The sequence below is a fragment of the Opisthocomus hoazin genome, chromosome 3 (assembly GCF_030867145.1).
Source record: "Opisthocomus hoazin isolate bOpiHoa1 chromosome 3, bOpiHoa1.hap1, whole genome shotgun sequence".
NCBI classification, from domain to species: domain Eukaryota; kingdom Metazoa; phylum Chordata; class Aves; order Opisthocomiformes; family Opisthocomidae; genus Opisthocomus; species Opisthocomus hoazin.
Window position 1 is genome coordinate 13,716,446 of NC_134416.1, and position 19,095 is coordinate 13,735,540.

The 19,095-nt window shown below is 42.4% G+C and overlaps 1 protein-coding gene across 11 annotated transcripts in view; it reads left to right on the top strand.

Annotated features, from left to right (window-relative positions):
• The window catches only part of MTSS1 (MTSS I-BAR domain containing 1), a 132,930-nt gene that overhangs the window by 100,896 nt on the left and 12,939 nt on the right, over positions 1-19,095 (top strand). For 5 of the 11 annotated variants that reach the window (XM_075415577.1, XM_075415574.1, XM_075415580.1 and 2 more), the window contains exons 7-11: positions 4,858-4,869; positions 10,081-10,238; positions 11,530-11,637; positions 12,582-12,679; positions 14,708-14,918. In XM_075415577.1, the coding sequence (XP_075271692.1) occupies positions 4,858-4,869; positions 10,081-10,238; positions 11,530-11,637; positions 12,582-12,679; positions 14,708-14,918 (587 nt within the window). The remainder of the gene's footprint in view (positions 1-4,857; positions 4,870-10,080; positions 10,239-11,529; positions 11,638-12,581; positions 12,680-14,707; positions 14,919-19,095) is intronic. The other 6 variants (XM_075415585.1, XM_075415579.1, XM_075415576.1 and 3 more) reach the window with 2 other exon arrangements.

The following is a 19,095-nucleotide window of genomic DNA, read 5'->3' on the forward strand; positions in this document are numbered from 1 at the left end:
TTCTTGAACTTTTTAACTTGTGTAAGTGTTATCCAGAACAGGTGAGCGGTATCTAGCTGTCCTTCCTAATAGGTGAGTCAATAATTACGCTGGTAGAAAGCCACATGACTGGAAAACTGCTCTTGAGTTTTAATTGACTTTAGATGGGGGGTGAGGGAGGGAGAGATGGAAGCCAGCAAGAGGGAGTTTAGCTCAGTAGGCTCTGTGTGTCTGGCTGTCTGTCCATGGAAGAGTTTAGTGTTTTAAATCAGAATGGTCATCGTTAGGGGGATACAATTTTTTGTGACAAGATTTTATTTTTGAGTGATGCGTAAATACATTTCTCATTTTGTGTGACAAATTGTCTGACCTCAGACCAACCACATTAGAGAGTCTGTGATATTCCCTCTGTTTCTTTTCCTTTCTTCCTCCTGTTTCTGGTCTCATCGCTTCTTGTCCCTGTGTGATACGAGCAACCCCTCAATGCATGGTGTGTGAGAGCTGAGAAAAGCATGTCTGGGATCTGGGAAGAAGGAACTATTTTTTGAACCTGGTTCAATGAATTGACAGCTATCTGGCTCTATCTCCCTTTAATCCGGCTTCTGAGTATTGACTAAATCAGTCTGCAGTTTTGGAGGAGGAAACAGCATTTTCTGTAAGGTGGGAAGAGAAGAGAAGCACTTAAAGCCTTCTGGAAAAAAAATCCCACTGTTCTTGTGCTGTAGATGCCACTGTAGGTGTCTGTCAGCAGTGGTTAAAGCAAGTGGACTTTCTCCTTGGGTTTTTTGGGTTCCTGTCTCCTTCCCCAGATGTGTAGCTCGTCTAGTGACAAGGGTCAGCACACAGATGTCTTGTCCTCCTTCAGGATTAAACATCTCTGAGCGAGGAGTGGAGCAGGCCTCATTTTGCTATCACTTTAATATCAGCCATGCTATGATTGAATTTTTTTGTTTTGTTTTTTTTTAAATATCATTCCCTTGATTAGTTGTACTGTTATGACACGCTTTTGGAGTTGTCAATGAACGTACTGTATTTCTGTGCTGTATCCCTCAGGACTGCTGTCACACACGTGGTGTTTGGGGCCAGAGCACAAACCCAGTGGGACTGAGGTGGGGTTAAAACTGGTTGCAGAGGGATGTGTGTGGGGAAGGTGGAAGTGATGAAGGCTCCCAGGCAGCCAGTACAGGGGAAAGGAGGAGCTGCAGTGTTTCTGAGGAGCTGAGAGTTGTCCTGATGGCCCCTGGGGAGGAGAGATGCAGGGAGGTGTTGAGGCTCCCATGGCTGTGAGAATGAATGCCCAAAGCTGCCGGCCCTGTGGGTTCCCAGCAAGAGTGGGTGGGAGGTGGGAAGGAGTTCACCCTGTCTTCTTGCAGGTTATCCACAGCACTTAAATGTATAAGAAGAAAAAGTAGCAGATGCTTTTCCCCCTCTTTGCCTTTTTGATCCCTGCCTTGAAGGAATAAAGCATCGGTCTGAGTGCAATGTTAAATGTTGTTATGAAAATTTTTTTGTATGTACCCACTTTGAGAGATCTGTTTAATGTGCTACGTGGTGAAGTGTGTTGCTCTTGCTGTCACTGAGGGATTAAAAAAAATCAAGAAGGGGTTTATTTATAAAGCAGTAAAGCTGCAGAAGTGATTCTGCTTTAGATCACACATGAGGTTTGAACTATAAGCAGGGAAACTCTTGGATGAAACTGTCTTGGCAGGCATATGGCTGAGTGCATGAACATCTTACTGTGTCTTCAGCTCTCCTGTTCCCCTGTTGCTCAGACTTACTTTTTTTGTTCTGTTCTTCCTCAAGCAGGACCTGTCCCTTTGATTTTTCTGTAAGGTTACTGACTCACCTATGGGAAGTCTAAACCAACCAATTCATTCCCTTCCTAGCGCTTCTAAGAATAGTTTTGAATTAACCTTATGATCATCTGTGAGCAAGTGAGAGGTTTGCTGAATTCTGGATTTGCTTAAATACTGTGCACGCTACTTAAAATGTCCTTCAAGGTTTTTCTGCTGTGGCTGGATGGGAAAGTGATTTTCTTCTGCTTTGGGTGGCCTCAGATCTAGGAACTCAAATATAACCCTTTACTTTTCTCATTCGCTCATGGTGGTGATGTCTTCTGTGCCTGCTGCGTTGGGCTGCAGAGGCTTCCTCTCATAGCCGACGGCTGCAGCATGCGTGGCAGCTCCTTGCTCCTTGCCTGCATCTCAAGGACGTTTGGGAGAGAGGGCTGTGGGCTGCGTGGCTTGTCCTGGCAGGAGCACCTCAGGCTGGGCACCCCACCTTAGCACGGAGGGGCCAAACACGTTGGGGTTTGCCTGTTCTCCACATTGTGCGTGGTCTCTTTGTTCTGGTTTCATGCGGCCAAATTGAAAGTCCCGGCTGGGCATTTAAGATCATTTATTAGAAACTGTGTTTACAGAGCAGGTGTGTTAATTGCAAGAAAGGTGTTTCCAAAGCTTGGAGTGATGGGGAAAACACCAAGCTTTCTAAACAAAACAAGAAGGTGTTATGGGTCCTTTTTGGAAGTTTGCTGGAGTATATCTGGTAAAATTATGAGTCTGTTTTTAAATAAAGGTGTTGCATTTTGAAAGACCCTGCGGGGCTAATTTTCATTCTTTTTGTTGTCTTTGACTATTAAAAAAAATAAAATCCATATGAAGTCTAAATATGTGAAGTCTGAATAGGATCCTGGTGCACGTCCCAGACCCATGCAGTCCCTCGGTGTTTCATGGGGATTCTCAAGGCTCATCCTTTTCCATACCCTGTTGTTCCCAAGGCAACAGACCTATAGGGCTTGTTGCCCACCCTAAATTGAAACTTAGCTCTTGTCTGAAGAGATGAAGCTGCGTAATGCATGGAACTGCATACATCTTCTAAATTGCTCTTTGTTTTCAGACAAACATTGGACATCAGAAGTCAGCCCAGCTAACCTGAGTCATCAGAATAATTGTGCATATATTTAAAATAAATTCCACGTTTAGGTTTCTGCTGAGTCAAGGCCTCATAAGTGGATCCGTATCTGTTGATGCTATATTGAGTTCAGAGGAGAGATAGCAGCTGTGGCTGTGCATGTAACCGTTTTGGAAGCTTAACAAAATGCATGATTCTTAGTTTAAAAAAAAAAGTGTCAAGCAACTAACTTAAAATATAGCTGAATGTATCTGTCAAATCTGGAGTGCATGTTGGCTTTATTTTATGTATTTCAGCTTGGCTGTTAATGATTAGCTAGAGAGGTTTCCCTTCTGCCTATAACTTCACTGGTAGGTTTCATTTTCAGGTTCTTCATGTGACACTGTGTGTGAGCTTTGAGGAAAATGTTTAAATCCAAGTGGATTTGTGAAGAGGAGTTATGTGTAATACTCCCAATAATGTAACACGTGTTAATGTGAAAACTGAGTTTCATCTCTAATCCATTCATAGAAGTTTCTGCAGAGTGCCCTTAACATCCAGTACAACATTTCATCTTGTGTCCCATCAACGTTGAGTATCCAAACTCACGACTTCTACTTTTGAGTATGCAGCAGTTTTGGAAAGTGTTCTTACTTTTAATGAAGTTGAGAGCAGAACATGATTATTAATATACTTTAAAACCGTGAAAAGTGCTTTTCCTTCCCCTCCTCCCTGTTAGCAAAGATGACCTGTTTGTGTTTTAGAGACTTTGCAGCTGTTTTTGGGGTTACACTCTGGTCTTTGAAACTGTAATATTGTTCTACTCCTCTCAAGGATGATTGCACAAACCCGTGACTCGTGACTGAAAAACATGAAGCCCTTCAACGTAATTATAGCTGAGCAACATCTCCCTTCTTAAAGCAAATGCTGACCTTCTCATTCAAGTGTTTTGCACTCTGGCTATAATTGGCACTTGCCCTGTCTGGAGTGGCAGGCTGGGGCGGGAGGACCCCTGGCCAGACCCTAGCTCCTCCAGGAGACAGCCTTATTCCTCTAAATTGATCGAGTGTGGCACGATGACTGAAGTGAGAGCCAGGACTCACTGTGGAGCCAGTGTGATACAGCTCAGAAGGGGAGAAGCTAATGAGCAAATTATCGTTGCAGGGAAGAAATCCTGTGTGCATGAGGCCAGGGGTGCCTGCTGGTGGGGGGGGGGGGGGAATGTTTCTTTCTTTTTCCCCCCTGCAATGTTACAATGTGAGCTTCACATTATAAAAATTCAGTGAAGACATGTTGCAAAGTCAGTGACCAGAGATATTTCTTTGATTTCTTTTCATTCCTTGAGTTTTGAACGCCTCTTGATAGTTCCTCTCTTTTTGACGGCAAGGCAGGTGTATTGCAAAACTTTCTATATAAAAAGTTTTTAATTAAAATACACATATCGTGGTTAATCTTTTTGATGTTCTTCCACATTGCATCAGCAATTAGTTTTTCATTTAATGAACAATCCGTTATTGTAATTGCAGTTGAGAACATCAAAAAGCGCTGCGGTTACAGCAAAAAGCACCCGCCTAGAGATTTGGAAATTCGAGTTCCCTCTTCCCTGCGAGGGGACGAGCTTTGTGCCGCTCCATCAGCTTGACCAGAGTTTGACAGTTGTCTGTGTCTGAAGAATGGGTTAACATGTTCTCCCCTAGGAATCTGCAAGCTAAACAAAGTTTCTAAACTGGTTTAAGTCTCTTAAAATAAAACTGTATGGTAAATAACCAGGAGCTTAATTTGCAACAGCTCATCAGCTAACGCATTTGTCTTTATCAGCAACAGAAGAAGTCAAAATAGTCTAGTCCAAACTGCTCGCTCTCTTGTCTTGGCGCTGATGATAATGTCTGAACTCTAGGAATGCTGGAATACCAGTTTGACTTTTTTTATTTTCCTTTCTGTGTCAATTTTGTGTCCTGCAATTTCTCACCATGCGCACCTGCCTGACAGCTGAGGCTCTGGGTAAGTCTGTGCCATGCTGTAACCCTGGTGGCTGGTTTATTGTAGCCCTTGCTGTGGCCTCTTTATGGTGTCTGGTCTCCACTAACTGCCTAGACTTTAATTTCTAATGAAGCTAAAATATCGCCTAATCTTAATGAACAAACCGTCTTTTAATTTATTTTCTTTTGGTGTCTAATTGGAACACTGTAAAAGAAGAAAATCAGTATTGTAGATAAACCTCTGGTTTATTTTAGAAAGGGATTAACGTGGGCTGATAAATCATGTCACAGCTGGGAGAGAAGTTAAATGGAATAGATGTGTCATCAAGGTGATGTTCAAATAATTGAATATCTTATTGTTAATATGACTTTTAAAGTCTAGAGCTTAAAGTCCTTAGTGTTGTTCCTTGTAAACCTGTGATCCAAGTCCCCCTTTTTTCTGAAAATCGCATGCACCTTACTTCACCGACAGATAAGAAATCACTGTGTTTAACTTCATGCTGGGGAAGGGGTGGAAATCAGCATCACAGTTGTCTCCTGCTGCCTGATCACCTCTCAAATCTGTGTAAATCGGAGTGCTGTTTCAGTTGTATTGCAAATTTAAAGTGGCTGCCCTGAGATCTTCTCGTGAATGGAACGCGGTGTTTCTGAATTTGAGAGATACGAGCATACCTTACCTTGTGGACATGATGATGATGTAGGTGTTGCCCCTTGGAGAAGCCTGGATTGATTAGATCGGGAGACTCAGCCAAGGTGCCTCAGCTGGGCTCCTGGAGCTGGGCACCGTGGTGCCTGCTGCTTTGTTCCCTTTTCTGAAACCACACTTTGTGGTTTTCCTGGTTTGTAATTCAATCTGGAAGTTTCCTTTGGTAACTTGGAACTTTTCTTTTAAGGGACAGCTTCACATTTTTGAACATTAGCAGCTGATTCACATCTCCAGTAGCCACCAGAAAGACACACAGTTGGTTGCTGAAGGGGTCTGAAGTTAACCCCAGCAATGATGTTTTCCACCATTCTGTAAACGGAGGCAGAATTCTTCCCTTCTCAGCCTAGATCCGTATTAGTTTATTTGTTGGCTTACCTGTGCAGGACTTAAAGGGGTTGTTCATCTTGGCAGCTGAAGCAGGTGTGCTTTTGTGAAGAAGGTGCTTTGGGAATGAAGGACTTGGAGCCTGCTTTGGTTTGTATGGGCTGAGGTGTACTCAGCATTGTCTCATACAGTGTCAATCCTGTCACTCGTAAGTGTCCATCTTGAATATTCAAGTCCTGTGCAGACACCTGGATGAAGTGTGAGGGAGCACTCTTTAGGTTAGAATGTGGAAAATTATAATTTCACCAATATTCTCTGCATTACTTTCTCAATAACAGCATTAACTTCAGCAGTCAGACTTGCACTGAGGGCATTGATCTCCTTTGCTGTTGCTGACAGCTTTGTTAAAGTTGTCTTATAATACATAGGCATGAAATCAGGTTGAAATTTAGATTTACCTTTTTTCTTCTCCCTAATATGTTTCCTTTACTAAAGTTCTTTCCAAACAATGTTTTTTTAAGGAGCTGCTTGAGGCTTTCAGCTGGGGTTTACACAGAACACTGTAAAACTGAGGTTTTAATGCATGTTGGTCCTTTAAAGCTCTTCTACATCATGGTAATGATGTGAAGCACCTGCTCTGAAGGTAACATAATAAGACTGTTCTTGGAGAAGTGGTGGGTTCGTGTTAATATTGATGAGAAGCAGTTCAGCTCTCTCCAGTTCCTTAGCCTGTGTCAAGCCGCAAGTCCCAGGGCTGCTGGTGCATGATGCTGTGGGACACGTCAGTCCACAACTTCTGGTCCTGCCTTTCTGCTCTTCTCTGCAATACCAGAGCTCCGCTTTGAGAAGGACTGGATTTGAATTTCTCCTTACTTTTCAGATTGTTGACTCATTCTTCCGAGAGCAACCAGACGTGCTCTGCAGAGCCATCACTACATCGTGTTTCTTTCTGTCTGTCTGGTTCCAGACCAGAGACCTTCGATTGGTCTCTGGCCTGGAACTGATGCTTTTGACCATTTCTAATGCTGAGTGCTTTGGTGGGTCATTCAGACCTGTCTGCAGCTGCCGTAAGGGTGTCCTTCCAGGTGCACTTTTACAGCTGCTCCATGATGAGACTGTTCTGGAACTGTTTTCTGTCATTAAGGTAGTTGTGTTGATTTAGAAACGTTTCCAAATGGGTAACCTAAAGACCAGAGAATGTGGGCTGGAGAGAATAATCAGTTGCTGATGTTTGTCATGAAAGCGTGCCTCATGTCCACAGCAAAGATAGTGTGATCAGTTGGCAGGGATGCCATAGGCAGGTGACTTTCCCCTCGTAATTCAAAGGGGAAAAGAACTGCATTGCTCTCCAGTGGTCGATGTTCCCTTCTGAGAGAAGTAGTGGATTCAAACTAGCAGAGACCCAAGGTGGGTGAGGAGCAGAGATGTTTGGAAGTTGGTTATCACATCCTTGGTGTCCTCTGGGTGTATGAGTGCTGTTGAGGGGCTGTGCTCTGCACTGCTTAGTGAAAGAAACTGGTTGTCAGTTATCTTGTTCCTCAAATTCCTGAGCTGTCTGAGTGCTGTGGGAGGCAGCTGGCGACTCAGGGAGGGGGAAGTTACACCTGTTTTCAAATGGTGTGATAGATTGATGTCTGCATTATGGAGGTTTCAAAGGATGTTAATAAAGCTTTCCTGCTCCTAAAAGATGAGTTGCAAGGAGACGTCAGGAGAGAGCTGTATTCATGCCATGTAAACATCTGACTTCAGAGCCTCATCTAACTGATTCACCTAAGCTGGTTTCCTGCTCTGAATTATACCCCGGACAGTTTTCACTGACTACGTAGGTGCCCAAGAGCCATAGCGTAAGAATGGGTCCATGGAAGGAACGGTGAGGAGATAGTATGTCTGTTGGTGTCCTGGCTCGGTTCAAGGAATACGATGGAAACTTCGCAGAGGTCCAGAGGATGTTGAAGAGCGATGCAGTTTTACACGCGCTTTTGCCAAAGGGTTAAAATACACATCCTGAACATTATCCTGATAACTTGGTCAAATTGAGTGAGTTCCACAGGTGTAAATGAGGTTTATTTGTGCCCCATGTTTTGGGTGCTCTGTTGCTCTGGTCCAAGACGCGGTGCTCTGAGGTCGATGTGAATTACCAAAATTCACTATAACTGAACCCACTTTATCAATGGAGTCCTATTGCTTTCTATGTGTGTGTCTTCTCACTGCGCAGGCGCGTGCATTTAACAAGGATTTACTGTGTTAAGCGCGTGATCATATGGTGGAGCAGCTGAACGTTTACATCAGAGCTGAACTAATGAGTGTGTGATTTAGTTTGCAGCTAATAGATTTTGCATTTGGTACATCCACACTAGTGAGCCGGTGTCTAGGTTTAAACAGTGTTTCACCTGTTGTAATTTCCAGGCAGCTCTCAAAATGAGGGGTCTGAGCAATCATACAAGGCTCAGTTTCAGGAGTTTGAAAGAACAACTCCAGAGAAATAGAAAATGTTTAATGGCTGCATCTGATAGCAAAGGAGAGTATGGGAAGGGGCCTGAAATGTACAGAATGGTCTTCAAGCAGAAGGGCCCAGTTTGTCTCCTAAGGATCACAGACAAAAGAACACAGGACCTTCAGGGAGTTATCCAAAACTCTGCTATAACTTGTTTCTGGCAGATGCTAATTTCGAGAGAAAGCAGGTGGCTGCAACTTCAGAGTCAGTTATTTCAAAAGTTACTTACTTCCAAAGCAGTTTTGTGACCACACTGCACAGGTCAGCCTGATGTAGAGGATCAGACACGGGGTGATCCTGCTGCAGTTTGGTACCCAGCTGGCCTTGGCGCTGGCCGTGCTGGTGTTGCACTGCGCGTGATTCTTCGAGGATCCGTCGCAGAGCTCCGCTTGCGGGTATCTGTGCAGTTCTGTCTGGGCTATGTGTAACTCTGTGCAGAGGAGATTTGGATTTATCCAGTCTGTAATGCCGCTAAGCCAGCGGATTCTGTTTGCTTCCATCGCTGCTCTCTGTCGTGCTGCTCTGGTTCTGTATTAGTGCAGGGGAGCTGATGACTTCACCTCGCGCTGGAATATTGAAGGAATACATATGAGAAGAAGGCAAAGCTTTTCCCTTGTAAATCTGGCCTTGGTTCATCTGCATTGTGTACTACACATGTCAAGACTTTTTTTTTCCTCTTGTTCATAGCTTTAAATCCTCCATGCAGAAAGGTTATTGTCCACAAAAATTGATTTTGGGTAGCTGCTTGTACCTCACCCACCTTTTTTCAATGTTATCTTTCTGGTACTTAGCAACAGTGGTATGAACATGTACCTGGATACTTAATTTGCATGTGATGGTGTTTCTGGGAGATTTTAGATAAATTTACACAACTGAGGTTCTTTAGAATATTTAGGAGTGTAAACTGCACATCTTGCAACTGCAACACTGTTGGCTCAGTAATACTCTGGCTAAGCAACAGCTCTTCATTCCTAGGGGAACACATTTTTGGCATGATGCAGAGTAAGCAGTTTGTGCAGAATAAGATACTTAACTGTCACAGAAAGTTTTGGTATTATGAGTTGACTATAATTAACACAGTGAAGCTTTTTGATTGCAAAACATTGGAATTTTTTATTTCCATAGACAAATACCAGACATTAATATGTATTTGAGATGTTGATCCTTTTTTTTTTTTTCTTTTGGACTTTGGAACGAAGAAAACTGTTTAGCAGTTGCATGTGCAGAGTACTTGAATCGAGTGGTCCAATGATCAGCAACATATTCCTAATACCATCTCCTACAGGAGATTCAGTCAGTCCTTTAATGACTCTACAGAGTTGTCATTAGGACCTTGCTAAGCACAGAAGTAGGAAGGAAGAGGAATATACCTGGGGTTAGTGATTAACATCCTCCCAATTAGTGAGATGTTGATTTTCAGCAAGGATTATGGGAAGGATTTACACAGCTGACACTTTGAGAAGGTCCTGATGTAAAATGCTGTCTTTGGCTTGTTGAAACCTTTTGAATTGAGCTGGATTTCTGTTCTGTGCAAAAGGAAAAAATAATGCTATGAAATGCTTGATAGAATTTGCATTAAGGGAAAATGCTGGTTGAGACTTGAATTGCAAAAGCACAATCTGGTAGCCGTGCTGGCTGAAAATAAGGTCATCCTTTATGGAGATCCACAGTTTTGACAAAATATACTCTTCGTTGTTCCCTGCATACAGGACGGGGTGACATTCAGCCCCAGTTGGATAGTGCTTTACAAGATGTCAATGATAAGTACCTGCTGCTTGAAGAAACCGAGAAGCAAGCTGTCAGAAAAGCTCTGATCGAGGAGCGCGGTCGATTTTGTACTTTCATCTCGATGCTTCGACCTGTTATAGTAAGAGCTCTCCGTTTTAAGTCGGTACAATTCACAGACTGGATAAGTGGCCAAAAGCCTCTAAGAAGAGTAGCTTGTTATGTCTTAGAAACGACTGTCTAGAGCCGTAGAAACTAGCTGAAATTCAGCCTGCATCTCTGCCTAGGAAGTGGCAAGAGTCGGGCCTTTTCTTGTAGGCATTTGGAGTATTCAGCAACCAAAGACACTGAATGCTTTCAAGATTACTAATGGAAAAACCATGGGCACAAAGACTTAAATAGGCTAGAGTTCCCTATGCATACCGACCTGAGACATTGCTAATGCAGTTTTTTCCACTGCTTTTTTTTCTTAACATCACATTTTAATATAAATCTTCCTTATTCCTACTCCAGTGCTAGGACTGATAAATGTTTCAAGACCTCCCCTGTGTATATAATGACATTATCTGACAGATTGCAGGCTGCTTCCGTGCAGTTTCCTGGCAGCTCTCTTCCTCCTACATGACAGCTTTTTCAGTTCATTGAAAAGGTTTAAGTATATTTTCATAATCTCAGGTTGTCTGAAGCCTGGCGATGAATCGTTTGTGGCTTTGTGCAAGCACGATGCATTTCTGAAGGGTCTCCAGCATACTGGGAAAATGTTCCCAATGCTTGTTTGCAAAGGGCATCAGTCTCAGCAGAACACATAGTTAATGAAGTAGGGAGGAGATGGCTGAGCGGGAGGAGGTGAATTGCAGACTCTGAGGACCTGGATGAAATTACCATGGTAGCTAAGGGATTACTATGGTAACTTACAGTTCAGGAATCATCTGAGTTAGCTGTTGATGTAGCTTGAGCCAGAATGAATCATACACCTATTAATGCTCTGTACCTGTATAGTGCCTTTATCTCAAAGTTTCCTAAAGCTAGCAAAAAGTATGAGTTTAACACCTGTTCAACATGCTCAAGGTTACAATCCTTAGGGCACATTAGTGAGTGTACGTAGAACAGTTAAATCTTTTCCAAATGCAGCAAAGGGGGTGACATTCTCTTTCTGAAGATGTCACAAAAAGGAAGCTAAGAGATTTATCTCATTGATGAGAGAAAGGATTTCTGGGCCTCAGAACTTACAGCAATGTTAAAGCAGTTATAAAACTCTAAATTAGTATTTCCAATCCTCTTTCATAAGTAGTGAATGCTTGATGAGCAAAGAAAAAGCAGCTCCACTGAGCATTCCTGCATTCATCAGCAAAAAGAGAAAGGATGTGTATTGTGTTACGGGTCTGATTTTTAAAACCAAGGCTGTGATTAGCCTTGCTCTTTTGTCTTTTCAGGAAGAAGAAATATCAATGCTAGGAGAAATAACCCATTTACAAACCATATCAGATGACCTCAAAAGTCTCACCATGGATCCACACAAATTGCCATCTTCAAGTGAACAGGTTAGCTCTTGTCACCTGCAAATAATTTATATTTTTATCTTGTACCGGTTTTCCTTTTGTGTTATAAGTGCTAGCATTTAGTGGCTAAATGTTATGTTTTGTAGATACTTCACTGCAGCAGGTGATTTTTAACATAAACAATTTTTTAAAAAAATTATGTTGAAGTACCAACTGAGTGCTCCTGAAGTATTTGGTGAGACCAGTGTGAAGTGGTAGAAGTAACACTTTGAAGAATATGAAGATGCCCCACTTGTGCTGAGGCTACATGAGGAATGAGTGTCATCTCCTCACCCTGCATTTGAGCATCCCTGTCTTTAAGTGGTCACAAGATTGCTGGAATTAGAAAGCTTGATGGAGTCTAACATTCGAGCATTTTTCCATGCTGTCCTTAAAATGGATAGGAAAATGTGTGTCACTAAATGACTCCAAATAGGACCTTTTTCTCCAGCTGTGCTGTGTGAACTCAGTTTTCGTGTCATACCTTAATCACTTTATCATTGACCTCGAAGTGTAAAGGAGGGAAGTTCTGCTGTGTTTGGATTTTCCTTTTTGATTAATTTTTTAAAATGCGATAGTTTTTAAACTCTAAGGCTGTACTAGTTTTTTTAAGGGGGAAAAAACCCAAACAAACATCAAATCCAGTTTACAGCATGAGTAAAATAAATTTCCAGATTACTTTTTAAAGATTTTTTCTATTCAAATCTGAACTTTCCTTCTGTGATAGCAGCCCTAGTATTGAAGTATGGTAGTGTCTGGAAAGCCAAGGATGAAGCTGGCTCTCCTGTGTAATATACACAGTGTAATTCTGGAAGAGAACTGAGGCTGGATCACTTGGCTCTGAAAGTTTGTAGCGGTGACGAATGTTGTATGACAAGCAGATGCTTTCTGTTAATAGGGGAAAAAAATTTTCCACGTCCTTGATGCTATTGATTATCTTTCATCAGGTAATTTTAGATTTGAAAGGTTCTGATTACAGCTGGTCTTACCAGACTCCTCCATCCTCTCCCAGTACTACCATGTCCAGAAAATCTAGTGTTTGCAGGTAAGTAGACTGGTAATACTTAATTGTAACCTGTTTGGGGGCAAAGGGAGGCAAGTTCAGACTGTGGTATGGATTTGTATGCATACTTAAATCTTAAATAACAACTCTTAATGAAATCAATCCCTCGTCGTGTTTATCCGTTTAAGTGTGTGACTGGGAATATTAAAAAGGATGGGCATGACTGAACAACTTTTGAACTCAAGACAACTTGAAGATGCTTTTGATTCAGTTCTCTTGAATCCATTTCAGGTCAAAGAGCAGACTGTACTGATCTAAGCTCTGAGATTGTTCATTCATAATTTCCTTTTCTGTTTTTCATGTGATGATGTTTTTAGATTATTCTAAGTAGCTGTTACTAACCAGTAAGTTAAACTGTTTGAAAAGGAAAAACATCCTTGGCAATTGCCCTATCAGTCTGGTAGATGGAAATGCTTTTTTTATACAAGTTTTTTTGACTGTTTAATGCTGTCTAATGCTGTCTTGAAATATGTTGAAACACTGGATTCTGTCTATGCTTTCTCCATAAAAACTGTTTTCTCTCATAAAACAGTTGATTGGCATGTTGCCCCCATACCCTGGTGTCTACATTTACTCTTTCCTTTTACTGAAAAGGAAGATATCCTGTTGTGTATTCTGCTCAACACCTTTCTAGCTGCTCTCGAATGATTACCTTTTAGTTTGCTTTATGAATAGTGTACTACAGGTTCCCTGTGTATGAGCAAAGTTACCTATAGCATGTCAGAGCAAGTGAACAGGACTTCTTCTGTGTACCTACTTGTCTCTGCATGCAGATATATATAAAAAAAACTCCAGTACTTTTATATATACATGTGAAGACATGCATATTTAGAGCAATGAGCACAGGCTTAAAGATGCAATATCCTGAAGCTGTAAAAGAAAATGGCAAAAGAAACCCCAAAAATCCATCATCTGTCCCTAATCAGCCTCATTTTTTGTGTGTGGTAAAACCTGTATGGCAACAGACTGTTGTGTATGGTTAAAATAAGGCAGAACTCCTCTTCACCTGCTCCAAACCGACTTCCGCCTCTTGTGCATGACATGGGGTTTGTGAGCTGGAGGTGCAGTCCTCACGCGTGTGTCCTTCAGAGCCATCTCTTCAGCTAGTCAGGGGGCTCCTGCCAACGAAGGTAGGAAGCTGCCCTCAGATCCATGCATCCTGCTAGTCCTGCTCAGCCACCCCAGCAGGAAACTTCAAAGGCTCCCATGCTGCGGCTGGCATGGTGTTGCTGTCATTCATGGATACTGGAGATTAAAAATCAATCTCTTTGTTTGAAATATCAATTTTAATTTTTTTTCATGGATTTTCATTTGGGGTGTTTAATTCTCTGATCATCTTTCTTACTGACTATAGCTACATACCCAGAGGCTTGACTTCACCCAGTATGCCATCACATGCTTTTTTTCTGGTAGAAAGCCTTCATGTGAGTGAAACTTGTCCCAGGTACTCTGAAGCATGGGGGTTTGGTGATGCTTTCAATAGTGTGACACACTGGCCTGCTGACTGACTGCAGCGGCATGGCTGGAGGCAGACTTCTAGATGAACTGTGATGCCTTTGGACCCCCTGCTAGAGATCCCATTGAAAATTTTGGCCACGGTGCAAGAGCAGCAAGGTGTAAGTCAGGGATAAGAGAGAGCCGTCAGCAGACGTCTTCTGTGCAAGTGCTGTGCAGATGCCAGAGAGGGCATGTAGCGATCCCTTCATCCCTAACCTGACCTTGAAGTCTGAGTGGTTACAGAATTTGATCATCTGAGTGAAATTCAAGCTAAAATGCCATTTTCTCTCTGGTCACAAGGGATACTGCAGCTGCTTACAGTTCTTTACTGATATATATGTGCATATATATATATTTAAAATTAATTTGTCAATGTTTTTTCTTTTCCGGTTTATGCTGCCTGTTGCTAGAGACATGTGGAATGTTAATTGTACTGTATACGGGTCTCTCCCACCCCGCCCTTGTGTCTTTTCCTCTCCCCTTTCCTTTCTTTGTTCCTTTTGTCTCTCACAGCAGTCTGAACAGCGTTAACAGTAGTGATTCCCGGTCCAGTGGCTCGCACTCGCACTCACCTAGTTCACACTATCGCTATCGCAGCTCCAATCTGCCTCAGCAGGCACCCATGAGGCTGTCCAGTGTGTCCTCCCATGATTCTGGATTCATGTCCCAGGATGCTTTCCAGTCCAAATCGCCATCCCCCATGCCACCAGAAGCACCTAACCAGGTACGTGCAAGCATGAGAACAAAAACCTGAGCGTGAGCTGGACTCTGTAACTTGGCTCACCTGTCACAAAAAGGATCTGGTGTGGTTTTGGGGTACCTTGGAGTCAGGGTAAACACTGAGGGTGAGGTTTGTCTCACTGCACTTCGTCCATCTAAAAGTTTGGCCTCTAGCTGGAGTGATTTATGCTGCTTTTGCAGTTAGCACTGAAGAAAGGCATGAATCGCTCTCGGGGGCTTTGGTTTTCACTCTGGCCCTGGAGGGACGATAGATGCCTAACTTTCAGATACATACAGATGAGAAAGATCAAGAAGTCCCACCTTACAGGAGGGGATAATATTCACTTTATCCACTGAGGTTACCTGTTAATATCCTGCACGGATTGCAAGTTGTGAGTATCTGGTGGCTGTTTACTGTTTGATGGACAAATATCAGTGCCAGAACAGCCTGCTAACAGCCTTGGTGTTGATACTGGTGGCTTCAGCATCAGAGAGACGACTTTTATTCCTCCCCTGCAAAGACCCTGGAATACTCAAAGTGCCATGAGCAGTATCATATGAAGTTGGTTTTGCCGTTTTTATGACGTCCCTTTCTGTGGATAGGCTGCGCTTTTTGACTCCTGGTTGAGTGCCTTGCAGAAATAAGCTTTCTGCATGAAAATGAGAGGTATTTTTAATTCTTTATGGAACTCAAAAGAATTGAGTGTTTGTGTAGTCATAAATGATAAAGTCCTGAACCCAGTCAAACTAAGAGGATTTCACTATGAATATAAGCAAAGCCATTCCAGAGCATTTTTTGGTCTGCAGAAGGAAGTTGCTGCTTTATTTGTTCATGGCATTATTCGTATAGCAACTAGCTGGCCACCTGCAGGCAGAGGTTTGCATGCCTCCATGGCCCATATCTTCCAGCACCTGAATTCTCTTTTCTAGTTTGGGGGTATTTTTAACAAATCACATGGCAACTGCAATATTTTTTAAACAAGGCTGAACTGCCATCTCATATTCTAAATCCCGTCATAAATCTTAGTTACAAACTGAAGTGGACCTAATGTCCTGTTGTTGAGTATTACTCACTTTTAATACACCCTGAGGTCACTGGAGAAGATTGTCCTTTAATAAATATCGTTGCACTCCTTTTCGTGTGTTGGGGAGTAGATGGTTTTGTAGGCAATGATAATTTTAATCCTCACAGTCAGCGAGCAGCCAACAATTTCAGTGTTAGTGGTTACCAAGTGTCACCTGCACACTTAAGCTACTCCTAGACCACCTTTAACAGCACACAAATGCTTAGTTTTTGCAGATCATTTAGTAAGTAGCACCCTTAGTGAAATTTTCAGGGTATCATCCAAAACACCACTGGTTCATTTAGGCTTGGAACACGTTCTCAAGGGAAGCTCAACAGTTTTTTAGTATATTTACCTCTTTAATTTTAATAGAAATGCTTTCTTTTCAAATGAATACATCTTCTGCACTGTCCCCAGTCCGGACACATCAGCATTTTTTTATAGATGGCATGCAGAAGAACTTTGTGCACACTAAGAAAATGAATGTTTTGTTTAGATTGGCTATGGCTAACCTAAGTTAAATGCAAAAAAGTAAATGAGCAATAATAAAGTAAACTGGAATAGTAGCAAGGTAAGGAAGTTGACTTTTTAAGATATGTACATCAGTTATACACGCTAGCATCATCTTTGGTTTTCACAGTATCCACTGCACCTGCATAAAGGGGCGGTAATCTACATGATGATGCCATGTTTGCAGATGAGGATGTAACTTTGCAATTGCCCTTAGCATGGAAAGAACCCAGCACCTCTCTTTGCAAGTTCCCCTGTTAAGCCGAGGGGAGAACTTAGAAGCCGGTATCAGCTGGCAGAACATCCAGGAAGTTGATGGGAGTCCTGCTGATTTACACCAGCCAAGTTCATGTGCTTTCACTTCAGTTTAGAAACTGTTCATAAAGTTGCAAACTGATCCAAGCATCACTTGCGCTGTTCATGAGCCTAGAAGGCTGCAGCAGTGTGGCGTTGACTTGACAAGTGTAGTGTGTTGGTATAACAAATAGGTATGTGCTCTGTATGTCTCTAGTTCTGTATACCTTTACGCAGAGGAAAAGGTAACAGATCATTGCCTGGCCGCTTCATCTTTGCTTAAGTGTCTTGCTTTGTATGTTCAGCACTAAGTAAATTGTGTGTGTTGTGCTGACAGATAATTGTGATCGTGAGCTTACCGAGAAGCTGTTCAATTTACAGCGTTATTTCATGTTGTGTGTCTCTAACCAACTGACAAATCTTCCTTGTGGTATTGTGCTTTTGAGGCTCGGTGGTGGGTGGGGAGGAACAGCGGTGCCGTCTGCTGTTGCTAAAACACTGATGTCATTGTTTCTAGTAGTGACACTGAGAAAGCAGAAAAGCACGCTCTGGAATCAACAAAGGAAGTTAAAAGCTGTGTGTCTTGCGCAGGTGGACACTTTGCTGATGTTTGCTGGCTACCTGCTGTGGCATCTACTGGGCCAACACAGCCCATTTTCTTTTAATAGCGCATTTAGAAAAAAAAGTAGAAGGGGGCTACATAAAATTCCTGTATTGTGGGAATAAGAATATATGAGCTATGTGAAGCTTTTATGCTCTCACCTACCTTTTAGACAAGCGTCACTGAAAATTAAACTGAATTTGTTCAAAATCACAGATGAGGGAAAAGAAATCTCAAACACAGAGTAAGTAGAGATTCAAACAAGATACAGACTATACTAGAGGAGAGATGGCTGGCAAAATGATGACTGCTTTTCAGCCTATAGTTGCTGAATAGTAAGTCTTTACAGTTATCACGCTCTGCATAGCAGATAGGAAAAAGAGCAATTCTAAAGTCAGGCTCTGCCTTTATACTGGTTTAGTGTGATCTGTTTTCTGCAGCGTTGCTGTTAACATCACTGGCAGTAAAAGTGTTAGCCTGTAACAGATAAGCTGTACATGTGGAAAGGTCACTGTAAAATGCTTTAATCTTAATTAAGCAAGTAGATTTGAGTGTAGCTGGACAGCTGGAAAAGCACCATAGGTCTCTTCCTGGAGGGGAACAATTTCTCTAAATGCCAGATTTGAGGTCAGCTGTGGCCAGCATTGCCCGTGGCTTGTACTGAGACCATGTAAAGCCATTGAACATGGCTGGTGCTGCTAAACCTACACGTTGCCCTGTGTAATAGACAAACTGGGGTCTGCTTATGTTTTATTTAGGGGGATAATAATAGAAGGATCCACTGGACTTGGAGTGAACACGCATGGGGGAAGCAATTATACAGTTGGATTTTAGAGGCTGTTTACGATTTTGTGGGGATGAAAGCAAGGGGAGAGAAAGAAGCAGAAGAAGAAGGAAAAAAGCTGTTGATGTGCTGTCAAACCGCAAAGCGCTAAGTCTTTATTGTTAGAATATTCTGGAAATCGCTTTCCCTAAACAGTGAAATAGAGGGAAACTGAATGTGAAGTTGCTTCAGCGTCTACAGCTTAGCAAGCTGGAAAGATTCTGCTTTTGAGGAGACTCCATTGCTTGAAATAGCTTGAAGTTAGAATAGGGGAAATATCACAGAATGCTTTGGGTTGGAAGGGACCTTTAGAGGCCATCTAGCCCAACCCCCCTGCAGGGCACAGGGACATCTTCAACTGGACCAGGTTGCTCAGAGCCCTGTCCAACCTGGCCTTGAGTGTTCTCAGGGATGGGGCATCTGCCACCTCTCTGGGCAACCCGTTCCAGGGTTTCACCACCCTCATTGTATTGTTACAACTATTCTATTTTCCATGTAAATTAAGGAATGCTCCCAAATCAGACCTCAAAAACAAAACAAAACAAAACAGAATAACTGAAATGCATCTGTAAATTATCACTGGGTATTTGTTTCTGCTAAACTTCCTTTTTAAGTGAAGTTTCCCGACAGTTTGTCCCTGACTAGAAGAGAGGAGTCAGTAGAGACATGTTCCTGGAAGTGAGACAAATTGAGGAGGTGACCTTGAGTTGCTATGCAGAGCTTGAGGAAGGGAAGGGGTTAAGAAAGCAATACCGTATTTGAATGGAAAACGTAGCAAACAAAGGATGCAAGTAATCCAAGATAACTGTGGTCCTTTTATAGGTTAGTAGGACAACAGATGGCAAATACAATCATACAGTGCAGTATCCCAAAATATGGCTTTTTTTTT